Below are 14,762 nucleotides of genomic sequence, written 5' to 3' on the forward strand. Positions count from 1 at the left end.
CCTACAGGACCTGCTGAGTGCTGTGCTTTAGTTTACACTCAGAATCTTGAAGCTGTGGAGATGGGGGAGCCCTCTGAAAACCCAGGGAACCTCCCCCTCCCACTGCAGGGCACAGGAGGACAGGGCTGGAGGATCTGCAGCATTCCATTTTAGGCAGAAAAGGACCATTTCCCTTCTCTGCAGGTTATTCTGGCTGCTTTCCAACAGCGAAGCCTCAAGTGCCAGCATGCATCTGGCATTTGTTTACAGGTTACCCCAGCCTGCCATCCCCACCCTCCCACACACAGACATGCTTGTTGAAGATTACAAATGAATCCATTCATTTTTACTTGGCTACTTGGCCCCAGTGTGCTGTTTAACAATTTAAGAACGAATTATACTTCTTCCTGAATCCATCATAATGTGCAAGCCAGGCCTCCCTGAAATAGAAGATTCTAAATCATTGGAATTAACTTCTCTCCCTGTTTTGGTGCAGATGAGTAATCCTTTGAAACAGCAAAATGTGCTGTTATCCAAACAGGCAGCACTTCCACTAGTTTTAATTTTCTTTCAATGTTTTCACGCTCTGATCACTGAAGTTGGTTGGGAGGATAATAAATTGATTTAACAAATTGTACTATGAGCACCAGTCTCGGTAATAGAAAACTGATTAGGCTGATCACAGCTTTCCAAGCTGAATCTTCTTACAAAGAGGAAAAGGCTTGAGAAGGGAGAGAATTAATATTTGTGGCTTCACTGATTACAGTTCTGGGGTGGACTCCAAAATGGGTGGGGGTCCAGTTTCCAGTGCCCATTCTGCATCAGTGCTGGGTCTCAGCACAACTTTAAAAACAAAATCTGAGGGGGGAAAGGGTTTGTGTGCATGAGACAATAGCTGAATGATAATATAGCATGACAATATAGCATGGTTTGGACTTTAACAAAGATAAAGGGTTTGCTGAAAACCTTACTGGTTTTGTTCTCTTTCTGAATGGTTTCAAACCAAGCTTCTGTTTCAGGCACAATAAAGTGCACAGAAGTGGAAGAATGGTGCCCAAGAAATCAGCCAGGTTGAGAGTTAGTGGGGAAAAGACCAGTGGTGTGAGCCTGGGCTGTGATAAACTCAGGCTCACAAATTTCTGCTGTCCTGCCATGCCACCAATTCACCCTTCAGTTTGCAAAGGGAACTTTCCCAGTGCTTCCTCCACCCTGCAGCAAACATCCCAACCCTGCTCAGGAATCCTTCAGGAGACACTGGCACTGAATGCAGACAAAAAGATGTAATTTTAAAATGGGAAAATTCCCACTTACTGGCATCAGTATATAAATACAACCAGACCCCAAGGAAAGTTTAGTAGGCTGCAATTCCAAGCAGGGAAATACACAGGGAGCAATCATCTCAGTGACAGCACAACCTCTCAATCTCTCAGGAAAGTTTAATTTGTAAAGGAGTCTGTTCCAACTGCTGCTTTCTGAGGGAATCCAGAGAAATCCATTTACTTATCTTTCCTTCATGCTGTAAAGGCTTAAAGCTCCTGTTCCTTGGGAGGAGTGCAGCCAACCTGTGGTGTGTGCATCACCTCTTAATTCCTGCACACTGACCTCCTGGCTAACCTACAGGATCAGTTTTTCCCCCTTTGCCAGAACCCATCTCTCCCAGGGGAAACACTCAAGTCATTCTCATTAGTTTACTCTTCTCCCTTCCCATTTCATTAAATATGTATCAAGATTAAAGCACACACTTAGGTTTTTTCCTCTTCTGTTGACTACATTTCATCTAAAGAGGGTATTTTGTGACTCTCAGTGATTTCCTGTTGATTGCTTTTAACCTCAGAGCTGCTGTGCTGGCACACACACACTGGAGAGATGCAGGTTTTGGCCTACACAGCCTCTGTAGCAGCAAAACAGGGAAGAATTCCTTGCAGTACACTTAATATTCAGCTCAAGTTTGATGTAGCCATGGTGACTGGCAAGGAAGGGCATTACTGTCCCAAATTCCTGCCTTCAACCCAAGCAATCTCTGCACTCATCTTAAGGCCACACCAGCAGCTTTGTCTGCCCAGTTGTTTCACCAAAGGAATTCCTGCACTCTCAAAATCTTTAACTGCCTTGAACCTACACCATCAACTCCTTTTTGGGCACTGGAGAGACAAGGAGGGGTGCAAAAGCATCTCAGAATTTTGTTCCAAAGCCTCCTCTGTGCCCAGGGAGTGTGTCAGGACACAGCCACTGCTGGCAGTGATGTTCTGCACGGGGTATCATGACAGGAGCCTAAAGCCCATGACCAACAGCAAGGCAAAACTTGCCATCATCTGAAGAGATGCAGGCAGATGAAGTGTTAAGACAGTTCTTACTGAAACATTTTGGAACATATCAGAGTTGCAAGATTAAAGCCTTAAAAGTCATTGAGTTTTGCTGGGGAAAAAAGGAAAAGAAAAGAAGATGCCAAAACAAACCAGTTCTCAGAGGGATGGCTTTGTACATGAATAGTGCTGAGAAAGGCAAGGAACTTCTTGGCCTCAAAGTATTTGCTCTGTGCAAATCATCAGAAAAGGAAATATTCCAGAAAGAGCACAAGGATTGACAGAGAAATCTGCTCCAGACTTTTGTCTTGTTAGAGAACAGTCCATTAGAGATGTAACTCACTTGAAAGTGGCTTTGATTTGGTAGGAATGCACCCTTTGGGTCCCACAGGCTCTGATCTCCAGTGTCTAAGTGAGGAAGAACAACTATGAAACCTAAAATTAATAGCAGAGAACTACAGAGTTTTTGCTCTGGGGTTGCAGCCAACTTGGAATACTGGAAAACTCACTGACAATCCTTCAATCCTACAATGATGCTTGAACATTAATAACCATGAATGACAAAGCAGAAGGAGGTCTGTCCTGTAGTCTGTGTGTCAGAGAACAGAAAACAATGTATTTGGCAAATGACAAAATCAGCAATACAGCTGCAGGGAGAACACACACAAGTGACTTGCAGAAACAAACTCTGCCACGACAGAAGTATCATTTACAAACTCACACTTCACTCTTCTTCTAGACCTCTTCACCATCAGTTCCCAACACTCTGGTTTACTTTACTCACAAGAAATGCAGCTATCACAGTAAGTCAGTGACATCTGCTAGAAAGGTCAATAAATCCATTAAATCCTGAAGCACAAATCCAGGCCTGTTCCAGCTGCACTGATACCAAAACTAAGCCATCTTGTGGGCAACACCATTCTCAAGTAACACATTAATTTTATCTGGATGACAGAGGACAGGGCAGGGCTGATAGCTGAAGGTCCCTGCTTTTAAATCTGGAGCTTTGGCTTCCCCTGCCCAGCAGAGTTAAATTACTGTGTTCCATCAGTGCATCCCTGATGTGGGGAACAGGCAGCCGTGCTCCTCAGGAACTGATGCTACACTGACAGAATTGTGTGCCTTTTCTTTGCTAAGAACATATAACTGCAATTAAAACTAGAGAAGGAATGTGGTTTGGTTTATCCACTTTTATTTTTCAGTTGAAGTAGCATTTAGCTGCCAATTTTGAAGAAGCTAAATGCTTTTTGAAGAGTGAAGAAGTTTCCACCTTTATCAAAGTCCCTGTGTGAAACAGCTGCTTTGTCAATACCACTCCAAATGCAGGTTTAAATAGCAGAAACTATGATTACCAGTAACAGATATCATATATGGGCAGAGGGTGTTTGAATCACATTTCTAATTAACTTCTACAGAGAAGCAGCTGTAAAGCATTAAAATGCTGATTTGCACTGCAGCTGGCAGATATCTAGATTTTTGACTCCTAGCAGATGAGGACATGTACTTCAAGGTGAGGAGAATGAAATTAAAGCTGTTTTCCTGCAAAGCTCCTCTAACAGAAGCTACATGTGTAGGGTTTCTTAGGAGCAAGCAATGCACTGAGATTTACTTAATGAGCTGTAATGGAAACTCTGCTCCTCAATTATTTATTTTTTTTTAAACTTCAGACTGCCAGACATCCTTCACTACACAATAATTAGCTGAGAAAGAGGTCACAGTACACTCGACCTTTTAAAGCCACCTCATTTCCTTTCTAGAAGAATCTTTCAGCCACAGCAGCTGATCTTAGTGAAATAAACACAAGATGATGAAAAGTAAACTGGTTAATTTAGGCTGTCACAAACAAAGCTGCAGTAAACAACTACAATAGGCCCTCACACTTCTTAAAACACCAGAGAATAAACTTTTAATGGTCCCCAGGCATTGCCTAATGAACAGTGCAGGTTTCAGACATCCCTTTATGAAGGGAATACACGAGTACAGACATTAAACACACATTAAAAATGGATACTCAAAGGAGGGAAAACATAAAATTGAACTTCATCCACATCTCACTCTGATCCAAAGCAGACTTTGTCACTGTTATCTGAAGTATCCCACACTCACAAGACACTGCCAGAAATGGAGAATAACAAATTACTCTGTTCTTATAAACAAAAATGGGACATTTGCATCACCTTTTATTTTATTGCTCCCTTGGTGCTCACTATGGAAAGGAATGCTGGTGAGTTCACAAATTCACTCCTGGTGAGTTCACAAATTCACTCCTACACTCACATCCCTGCTCTGCTCTGCTCCCTGGCAGTCATGCTGCAGCTTGGGGCAGAAATTGCACATCTCTCCACCCAAGAACCACCAACCTTCTCCCACTCACCCAAAGGGAGATCTGTCTGTCTGTTACTTCAAAGACATTTTTCATGAGTCTAAACAGATCTGCAATGAATTCTAACAAGGAAAAAAAAAATCTTCTTTATTCTGCGACTTAATTTACAATAATAATCTTTCTATCAGTTCTTAGGGACAAGAAGGGACAATCAGGGACATATTTACAACATATCAGGGACAATATTTACAACAACTTTTATGAGACCTTGAAAGCAACACTTAAAGGTTGTGGAAAAGCACAGTTGGCCCAAAAGAGCTTGGCTTTTTCTTCTTTTCTTCATACTTTCTGGTAAGAAGCTTTAAGATGAAAATATTGATAATTCAGCAAGAAAGGCTGTCATCACTTTGTCCTAAGCACAGTCGCTCCATACTGAGATGTACTAACCAGATGCACTTCAGTGCATTTAAGAGAAAAAAAAAATTACTTTTACAGTGCATGTGCCTGAAGATGAAAAGATAATCTCTTTAGCTGCATAAATCTGTTACTGTTCCATTTAAAGATCAAAAAGAATTCAAGTATTAAACCTTTTTCTATTTCAGATACTCAGAACATGATTTCTTTCAATTAAGGCCTGGCAGATGTGGTTAATGGAACAGAGCTGTATTTGTTATATACCTGCTGCTGCACCAAATGACACATTAATCACCCCTGGCCTTCTCCCTCACTGCACTCCTCAGTGACTTCTGCCCTCCAGACCAAATTATGCTGCTCATGGTTCAGCCAAGTTCCCTCACTCACATTTGGTTTTCCATTCAGATTATCCCATACCTCCAGAATTACCTGTATTGCAATATAAATAGAGGTTTAAAATGTCACAGGAATTTATCTGTCAAGGGAAAAGGAAGGATTTGGTTGTGTCTCCCCTCTGATAGGGAAGGAATTAAAAATTTAAATGGTTGAACGTATAAATAGAATAGACTCCTAAAAAAAGTTTTCACAAATTAAGATGAGGTGCAACATAACAGAGTAGTGTTGGAAGATGAAGCTGAAATCCAAAATCTCCATAATGACCACCCAGGGGAAAATGAGTTCCCATATACATTCCTCAGAACAAAATTGTCTCCTTGAAATCCACTGCAGCCAAGGATGCACTTACAGAGCCATTCCCTAGACCAGGCTGTGTTTGATGTAGAGACCAGAGGGTTCACTTTGTAAATGTCATTTTCACCTTGGGTCAAACACATTCCTACACCTGGGCTTGTCATTGTCACCTTGGTTCAGACACACTCCAACACTCGGTCCCAAAGCTTGGTTGCCTCCCATTGCCAGGTGCAGATTCTGCCTGGCTGCTCTGAGAGGGATGCTCAGATTTCACATCTTGCCTCTGTACAGACATGCAGCACCCTGGGCACAGGGCCCAGCTGGGTTAACACTTCCAGAACAATCCTGATGTTTGGAGACTGCAGTATTTTCAGTGCTGCCACACCCAGCTTGATTGTTGTACCAACAGAGTGCTTTGCATGTAACTCATGCTTTGGAGATGACTGATGCTGCAGTTCTCCTCTTCAACAAGGGACAACATTTGTTCTAAAACACTGTCATTTCTACCAAAGTGATCTTAAAAACAAGAGCAGGCTGTCACTCAATATGCAAATAAATGAATGCTGAAACGTGAGTTTTTATGGGAAATTCAAGCACTTTGCCACAATCACTGATTTCTGTCAAGCTCAGACAGAAAATAAGATAAACCCTGTGTGGTGTGTAGCCTTTCCTCTGAGCACACAGCCAGCCCCAAGTACACCACAAGATGTTTCTTTTAATGACATTCAGCAATTAAGTCACAGCCTCCTGCACACAGTAAGCTTCAAATGTCTTGAATAATTTTAAAATTTCCATTGCTGCAAAGGGTGAAAAGGTAAAAATCCTACCATGCCTGACATTAGGGGAAAGGCTGAAAAATCCATGATATCAGTTTGCTCCAGAAGCACATAAATGCAAACAATTAGTTTGTTTTAGAGGTATTCTTTTGCAGGTGTTTCCTAGATAAGTTATAGGAGCTCTGCAGAAAAGGACCTGTGAGTCCTTGGGCACAAACTGAAGCACAGGAAGTGCTGGTTAAGCATAAGGTATTTTTTAATTACTTTTTTTTTTTCAACTAGGTCACTGACAGAGTGACTGAACAGCAGAACAGGTTCCCCAGGGACATCAGGGAGTCTCAGTCCTTGGGGATTTTCAAAATTTGAGTGAATAATAAGATCTGCAGAAACCTGCTGTAGCTGAGCAGAGGGGCTGGGTTAGATGATCTCCAGATTCCCTTTCCAAACTCAGCTATCTGTGATTCTGCACCTGTTCCAGTCCCACCTGCACCTGTAAGAGACCTCACCTCCAAAACAGAGGAGTTTGCCTTCTGCCTTTCAGCAGGAGTGTTTGATGTTCCACTGCTGTGCTGGGCTACCAAAGAGGTGAAAAGCAAAGAACATTGTGACAAACATCCTGCAAAGGGATGTGCCATCCCTGCTCCCCCAGCTCAGGGCTGATCATTTATTACTGAGGCAGAGGACAGCTTTACATCTGTTCATGCAGACACAGACACAGCTTTTCCAGCAGAGGTGTCCACAAGCTACAGGAATGAGGTGGAGACCAACAATTCATTTAGTACAGGACAGACACTAGAGCTGAACAGCTCCATTTCTCAGCACAGCAATTCAGCTGCAGGCCCAGGGGCTGAAGCAGACCCTGAAGAACCATGAACTGCCTGCCTGTGACTTGTGGCCAGCCATCACTATCAAAATGCCATCAGAGCTGATAGAAAAACCTGCAGTGTTACAAACTGACCTGCAATTCCACTTCAGTTCTCCTCCTCCCATTTCTGTGATAGAATACAACCAAATTCCCACTCAGCAGCATGGTAATTAGATATTCAAAAAGCAAACAAATTTCACACGACAGTCCCCAGGAGGGTTATAGTCCCCAAACTGATATACATGGAAAAAACATTTTAGTTTACTTAGGGCCATTCTGGTAACAACAGGCTTGGGGGGGATGTAATTAGTATCCTGCAAGCCAGCATATGAAAAGGTTTAATTTAACCTACCAGACTGAAAGAATAGCTATAGAAATTAAAAGTGAAGCCACAAATCCACACAGGACTGCCACAGCTAGGAGTTTTTATAACCAGGAATTGTAGAGTGGTAATTCACATGTGTTGCATTAAGAATTCTGCTTATCCAGAAGGGGAGGCATTATTTTGGACCACCCTGGACGAGCTGAGGTTCATCAAACCCTGGAGGTCAGCCTGTGGCTCTCTGGCACTTCTCTGTTCCATGCAGGAAGAAGCAGCCAGTGCTGGCCAGGTTAATTCTTATTCTCCAACAACATTTGCTGAATTGGTGCCTCCCTCTTCGATATATTGAACTATTATACCATACATTCAACTTATTATACTATTATATTATATATTCAACTATTTTCTTCTGTACAGAAAATCCCAACAAGTGTTCTGAACTGGGGAGAAAGTTCTTACATCACTCTCAATCAATTTTGTGGGGAAAAGAAAAGCATTATAGCAGTCTTAATGCAATGCTGCACTGACAGCAGAGATTACCAGCAGAGAAGGTAAAAACCAGCCTTGCAATATTCCCTCTGCTGTGACCAATGGCACATGATGGAAAGCAGCTCCTTTTAAATCAACCCAACCTACCAAAAACCCCAGAGAGGAAGATTTGAGTGTCAGAAGGAGCTGCTGGAGGTGACAATAATTGCAGCTCAAGGCAAAGGGATGGAGCCACCACACCCATGGACAGGCAGCCCTTCCCACAGCACTCTGCCTGACACAGAATCCTGCACAGAATTTGGGTGAGGTAAAGCTCTAGGCTTTTTTTAGATTTCGACCATTTGCATTATGCTGCAGGCATATAAAAAACCCCACACCATTCCAGACAGCAAGTTGTTCCAGCACATTTTGACTTTCCAAGTGCAAAGCAAAGGAAACATTTAAAAAACATGTCTTGTAAAGCTTTTGCTGCTCCCTGTTAAGATTTGCTGTCATCGGGACAGCATTTTTTGGATGAAAAATGTTTATTGCTAAAGGTCACAGAGTTGTCTCTTTCGAACAAATTAAGAAATAAATGGCTGCTGACACTTCCAGAAGATGATTCATCTGTCCAGGAGCTCAAATAATGCACAGCCACAGCTGCCCCTCAGGTTTGCTGCAGACCACAGCAGCCACCAGCTAACGCAGAAATCTGTCTGCACTCTCCTGTCACTCTGTTAGCCAACTTCTCAGCCCTCTGCATAGACACACCAAAAATTCCTTACACTCAAGCTTAAAACCAGATGAAAAACATATGAAAATAACATCTGTCAGGACAAACACTGCTTGCAGTAGCCAGGTTTCCACACTTACTATTTCCATTATTACCAAAGTCCTCTTTCCTTCGTGTGCAGCAAAGATTCTCCATGTATGAGACACAGGGATGAAAGAGGCTGATGGATCAGCACCAACATTCCCAGAAAGCAGTGAAACAGCAGAATAAGAGAGAAATATTCCAGCACCTCAAGGGCAGCTGGCAAAGCCCAGCACATTTAACCCCAGCACAGGTCAGCACACAAGAAATGCTGGCTGGAGAGAGATAGAGAGAATCTCCTTGCCAGCGAAGGTCAAGCTATTGAAGAATATTCTTTAAAGAGTTATTAAAGTTCTGGAGGTCTGTTTAGACAACCCTTGAGTGAAAGGCCAGTGTGAGGTACAGCAGAGATATCCAATGTTTTACCCTGTCAGAGTAACATCTCCATAAAAAAATTAATAACAGATTTTTATTGAGTGATTATCCTTTCCATCCTTGGCTTTTCACTGGAGTTTATGGTGACTATTTACTGATCTCTTCAGGGAAGGAGATGACATTTACTGTTCCTCCTATGCCCCTCTGATCTCAGCCATGGCCTCTGCTGTCACTACATCCAACAGTGATTCTGTAACTTTAAAAGATGCTGCTACAAATTTAGGGGGCTGTTATTTCACACAGAAGCACAGAATTCTTGAGGATAATACAGAATGCTTTGCAGACAATGCAGAGGACCAATCATTTAAGATTTGCAAAGAAAAATCAAGAAATTTCTTCTCATTCTTTTTACTGCTCTCCAGTTCTGTGGCACAGCTGTGATGATCATCAGCTTGGACGTGGAGTTCTTATTATCTTCCCAATTTAATAATAAGAAACAGATAACCAGAGCAGTTGCCTAACAGTCCAAATCCAAGAATGTGCTCTTTTCAAACATATAATATACAAGTAAAAGTTTTCCTGGAACTTCTGCTCCTTCATGCATTTCAGTTTGATGCATTAAATGATCAATTCTCAGTTACTGGGTTGAAGTGTTTGTTGTTTAGGGTTTTGTTTTGGTTTTGTTTTTTTTTTTTTAACAATGGATAAATTGCAACCAGAAGTTTGTAGCCATCATCCTTTCAAGTCAAGATCATGTAATTAGGATTTAAGAGCCCCCTAGGACTTAGGATCTATTTAAGCCCATTGAGGGATGTGCAAGCCAACCTCAGTGTGGGTAAGGAAGAAAAGTGCAGATACAGAACTGACAGCACTGAAGGAAAGATGTTTCATCCTAACCAGCAATTGTCCCAGTGTGCAGAAATCAACTCTGCTAGCAGGAAAATACTGGTTTAAAAAACAAACAAACAAACAAGAAAAATCCACCCCAAAGAGAAACCCCACACCAATTTTTATTAACACACTCTCTTTGCATGAGTGTTATTCTCTTCCCTTGACAATTTAGCCTACTGTCCAGCACCTGGAGTCTTTTACATCCATTTATAAATAGATGCTGCACACAAATGAATCCCAGCTACTCCTTGCAACCTTTGCATGAAAGGTGGATGACCAAGGGAGGAAAGTTTTTGTCTTATCAGAGGCAGGTGGAACAGAGAAGAGTGAGCTGGACAAACAGCACAGGTACAGATTGAGGCTCTCTTTCACCTGGTCAGGGCACATCTATAGAACAAGGAAAACAGACCCACAGGAAACTAGATTTCATTACTTCCACTTCTCTGAAAAGAAATCCATTTGTACAATTCACTTGTGGTTACAGCATGAGCTTGTCTAATTTGCTTCTAGACTGAGTAGCAATAAAAAGACCTTGTCAGGAAGGTGGGTTTTCCTTCTCCCCACCTTAGCCTGAAAATTCTCCAAAGAAATACTTATTTCATGTAACATTGATTTGTTCAATGCAGCATGCCTTGCTTGCAAACTAATGAGAGAAGAACTTCAGGCCAAGTACTACAGCTGTTGGTCAGTGCCTGTTTGGAAGCCAGAATAGGGCAGAACACTAAATATTCACAAGCTTGTTCCAAAACTCATTTAGGAGCTTCCTAGATGTCAGGTTTCTGGAGATGTATTCTGTACAGAAAGCTCTTCTGCCTCACTTGATCAGTGGCTTGAACTCTCTACAGCTCATAAAGCTAAATAGTACCTTTAAAGGGGAAAACAGAGTTACTAGATCTGATCATAACCCCTCAAAGTCACTGTGCCCCCTTCAACACCAATCAGAGGACTTCACATGGGATTTCTCCACCTCTGCAACGTCTACAGGACAGGGGCATTGATTCCTCCTTCCCTTGCCTTTTCCACCACAGCAGGAGTGCAAAACACAAGGCAAAGTGCAGCTTAATTAACAAAACACAAGGCAAAGTGCAGCTTAATTTGCATCAGGCACCATTTAAATGGCTCAGAGAAAAAGATCTCAGCAACCACATGCACACATTGGTGCTGCAATGACAAGTGGCTGTTCCATTTGTGGTGATGTGTGTGCCAGTGACTCCACACCTCTGCAGATACTTCAACCCAATCCAAAGTAACTACTCCGGGTAATGCACTACAGAATACTGAGGGAAGTTCCCAGCAAGGGAGAGAAAAGGTTTGGATGCTGCACATTTACTCTTCAGGAGCACAAAATTCATGAGAAAGGCAAGCCAAGTCATAGGCAGTCCCAGATGGAAACCTTTTATCATGGATTCTTTTACATGTTGTGCATCAAGAAAGGAAAAATAAAGTAGAATATAAGGAGTGAGCTATTCCCACCTTCCCACCTCTTGGCATTTTTTTTGTTATTTCAAGAGTCAACATTTAACATTTTACATTAAGGGCTACACAGGCCCTTAGCTGAATATTAAAACCAGCTTCTCTGGCTTTTGATACTGCCCAGAACACAGAGCAGCCCCTGCCAGCAGCAGCTACACCAGCACACCTTGAATATGCAACATGAATTTTCTGCTTTCAAATGCACCGGAGCAAGATTGCCCTGAGCTCTGCTGCTGGCAAGTAAAACCCCTCAGGTCATGACACACGTATTTACAAGTGCACTGGCCCCTTAGGCAGGGATGGGGATGTCACATGAAGCCACCCTACCTCTGTCACTGAAGTCATCCACCAGCACGATCTCTGCCACCAGCTCGGGCGGGGAGCGGTTCAGGACGCTGTGCACCGTCCGCAGCAGCGAGGACCAGCCCTCGTTGTGGAAGGGGATTATCACACTGGTGTTGGGCAGCTTCTCCAGGTACAGCTTGTTCTTGCAGCTGGACACACACACAGGGCAAGTCAAAAGGTGCTGCCAGAACGCACCAGGCACACCAAAAAACACCCAAAACACACCAGAGCTTCCGTATTAATTACCAGCAAGCAGCTTAGTAAATTCAGTAAACTTCTTTACTCCTTAAAATGATGCAGAGTGCATTAATTTTCTTGATTTTGAAAAAGGGGTAACAAACTCTTGTGGAAGGGGATTATCACACTGGTGTTGGGCAGCTTCTCCAGGTACAGCTTGCTCTTGCAGCCGGACACACACAGGGCAAGTCAAAAGGTGCTGCCAGAACGCACCAGACACACCAACACACCAGCACTTCCATATTAATTACCAGCAAGCAACTTAGTAAAGTAAAATAAACTTAGAAAACTTCTTTACTCCTCAAAATGATGCAGAGTGCATTAATTTTCTTGTTTTTGAAATAGAGGTAACAAACTCTTGCCTTGTAGGGTTGGTTTCAAGGTGGTTTCATTAATAAAATCCTGCAGTATGAAGTGCAGTGTTTACTTTCCTGCAGGTGTGGCCATAAGTGGACTTTATACCTGGTTAAACAGGTAACCTCTAAGGCCACACAGTGACCCAAGGTAGTTAAAAACCACTCAGTAGCTTTTCAGTAGGGGTCAAAAATGTATTCCATCCCTGGAGCCCCCCGTGCCCAGAACAAACCAGTGTGTGCTGTGTGAATGGAGGTGTGTGGGGGTACCATGGACAAGCTGCCCTGTGCCCAGGAGCAGGACAGGGAGGTCCCACACTGCTCCCTGTCCCTTGCACAGCCCCCAGGCTGTCACACTGCCCTGGGGGCTGTCACTGTGCACAATCCCAGGCACACAGGCAGCAATTCCCTGCCCTGGCCCCCGGAAGGACAGACAGGGATGAGAGCAGCTCTGGCAGTTTTATCCTGGTACCTTTCCCAGGGCACAGAGAAGGATGTACCTATGTTATACAAGCTCAACACATCTGTGCCTACAGGAAGTTACCCTGGTGCCTGTGTGAGAGGACAGTGACTTATTCTGGGTGTGATGAATTGTCCTGGGGTGCTGCCAAGAGCCTGCAGGCTGTGGCTGCAACGCACAGATGCAAGATGCAAACTGAAGCTGCAGGGATTGCTTTCATCCACCCTTGGCATTGCCACCCTAACCTTCTTCCAACAGCTACTAGCTACAGGTCTGCTCCATTATGAACCAAGAGCCCTTGAATTGTTTCTACCTCTTCTTACACTGGAATCCTCATTTTCTGGCTGACTTAAACAAGTGGAAAACTTCAGCTATTAAGTTTAACCATTAAGCATGGAGAGAAATTGCTTCCCTCCAGCTACTGTATCTACAATTGCTTTACAAGACCTGCAAAATTAGTATTTAATATTAAAAACCCTAGAGGAGCCTAAAGGAACTGTTATCAGGGGAAGACATGACTGTTGAAACAAACAATTGTATGTGTGCACCAGGCAGATCCAGCACATGCTGTGCCCATGCTCCCTGAGTCCCACAATTAACAGAAAGCAGACACACTGGTTGGTATATTTAAATCCACACAAACCATCTCACACATCAGCTGCTTCTGTGCCCTTCCCCAGCCAGGAAAGCCACTGGGGAGAAGCCCAGGTGTGGCCCCAAAGCTCAGGGCAAGGCAGATGATGCATTTTCCCCCAGCACACCTTCTCCTCACACTCCTCACTGCATGTAAGGGGCTCTAAACCACAGCTCCCTTCTTCCTGCAATACTCTTTATGGACTTGTAACTTCATGGCTGGGTCTCAGCCTAACTTTGTTATAAACTGCCCTCACCAACCTCTCCAGTAACACAAACCACACCATTTCACGTATATCTTTTTAATGGGCACAGAGAATGCACAGCAGATCCTTCCAGTTGTGAATTCTTCTCTGCACATCCCCATTATAGGAAACCCTGCTGCCTGCCCAGCTAATCCCAGCACCCTTTAGGCACTGTGCTGTTTATCCTCTCCTTGAGACCCCCACAATTACAGTTTGCTGTGCTGGGGGAAAGGATTTGTCAGGCAACAAGCAAACCACTGCAGCAGCACATTAATCACAGATTAAGTTGGATTAAGTTGTCCCAGACACTTCACTTGTTAATTTTTTCTGAGGCTGGAGTTAGATGTTTTGAAAAATTGTAATTTTCAAAAAATTGTAAATTTAAAAAAAAATAAATTAAACATTCAACAAAAGTTTAAATAGCAGAATTAGCAACACTGAGTTGGCAATTTCAGGAAACACTGGAGCATGTGAGGTAACACATTAAACCCTCAGATAACAAAATACTGGCATTATCTGATGTTTAAGTTCCCAGAGCCCAAGGCAGACTCTGTAAATGGAGGCCAGGTATAATTTAGATTAGTAAACTCAAAATGTGTTTCCTAAAACTTGAGCATGGGATGATCCACAAACATCTTCAGTTACGTGATTTATCTCTATGTTTAAACATTTCAGCTGCATGCTAAAATATTTATGGAGCTACACTCACTACCTTTTTTATGTGTTTATATTGAAAAAGAGTGTCAAGCCAGTGTATTTGATTACTTTGGTGTGACAGCTGAAGAGGTAATATTTC

The 14,762-nt window shown here is 42.9% G+C and overlaps 1 protein-coding gene across 1 annotated transcript in view; it reads right to left on the reverse strand.

Annotated features, from left to right (window-relative positions):
- The window catches only part of GALNT10 (polypeptide N-acetylgalactosaminyltransferase 10), a 77,626-nt gene that overhangs the window by 23,568 nt on the left and 39,296 nt on the right, over nt 1–14,762 (reverse strand). The window contains exon 4 of the mRNA XM_054287836.1: nt 12,021–12,187. Within this exon, the coding sequence (XP_054143811.1) occupies nt 12,021–12,187 (167 nt within the window). The remainder of the gene's footprint in view (nt 1–12,020; nt 12,188–14,762) is intronic.

Source organism: Melozone crissalis, unplaced genomic scaffold, assembly GCF_028551555.1.
Source record: "Melozone crissalis strain CALT ecotype California unplaced genomic scaffold, PUWL_Pcris_2 ptg000061l_1, whole genome shotgun sequence".
NCBI lineage: Eukaryota > Metazoa > Chordata > Aves > Passeriformes > Passerellidae > Melozone > Melozone crissalis.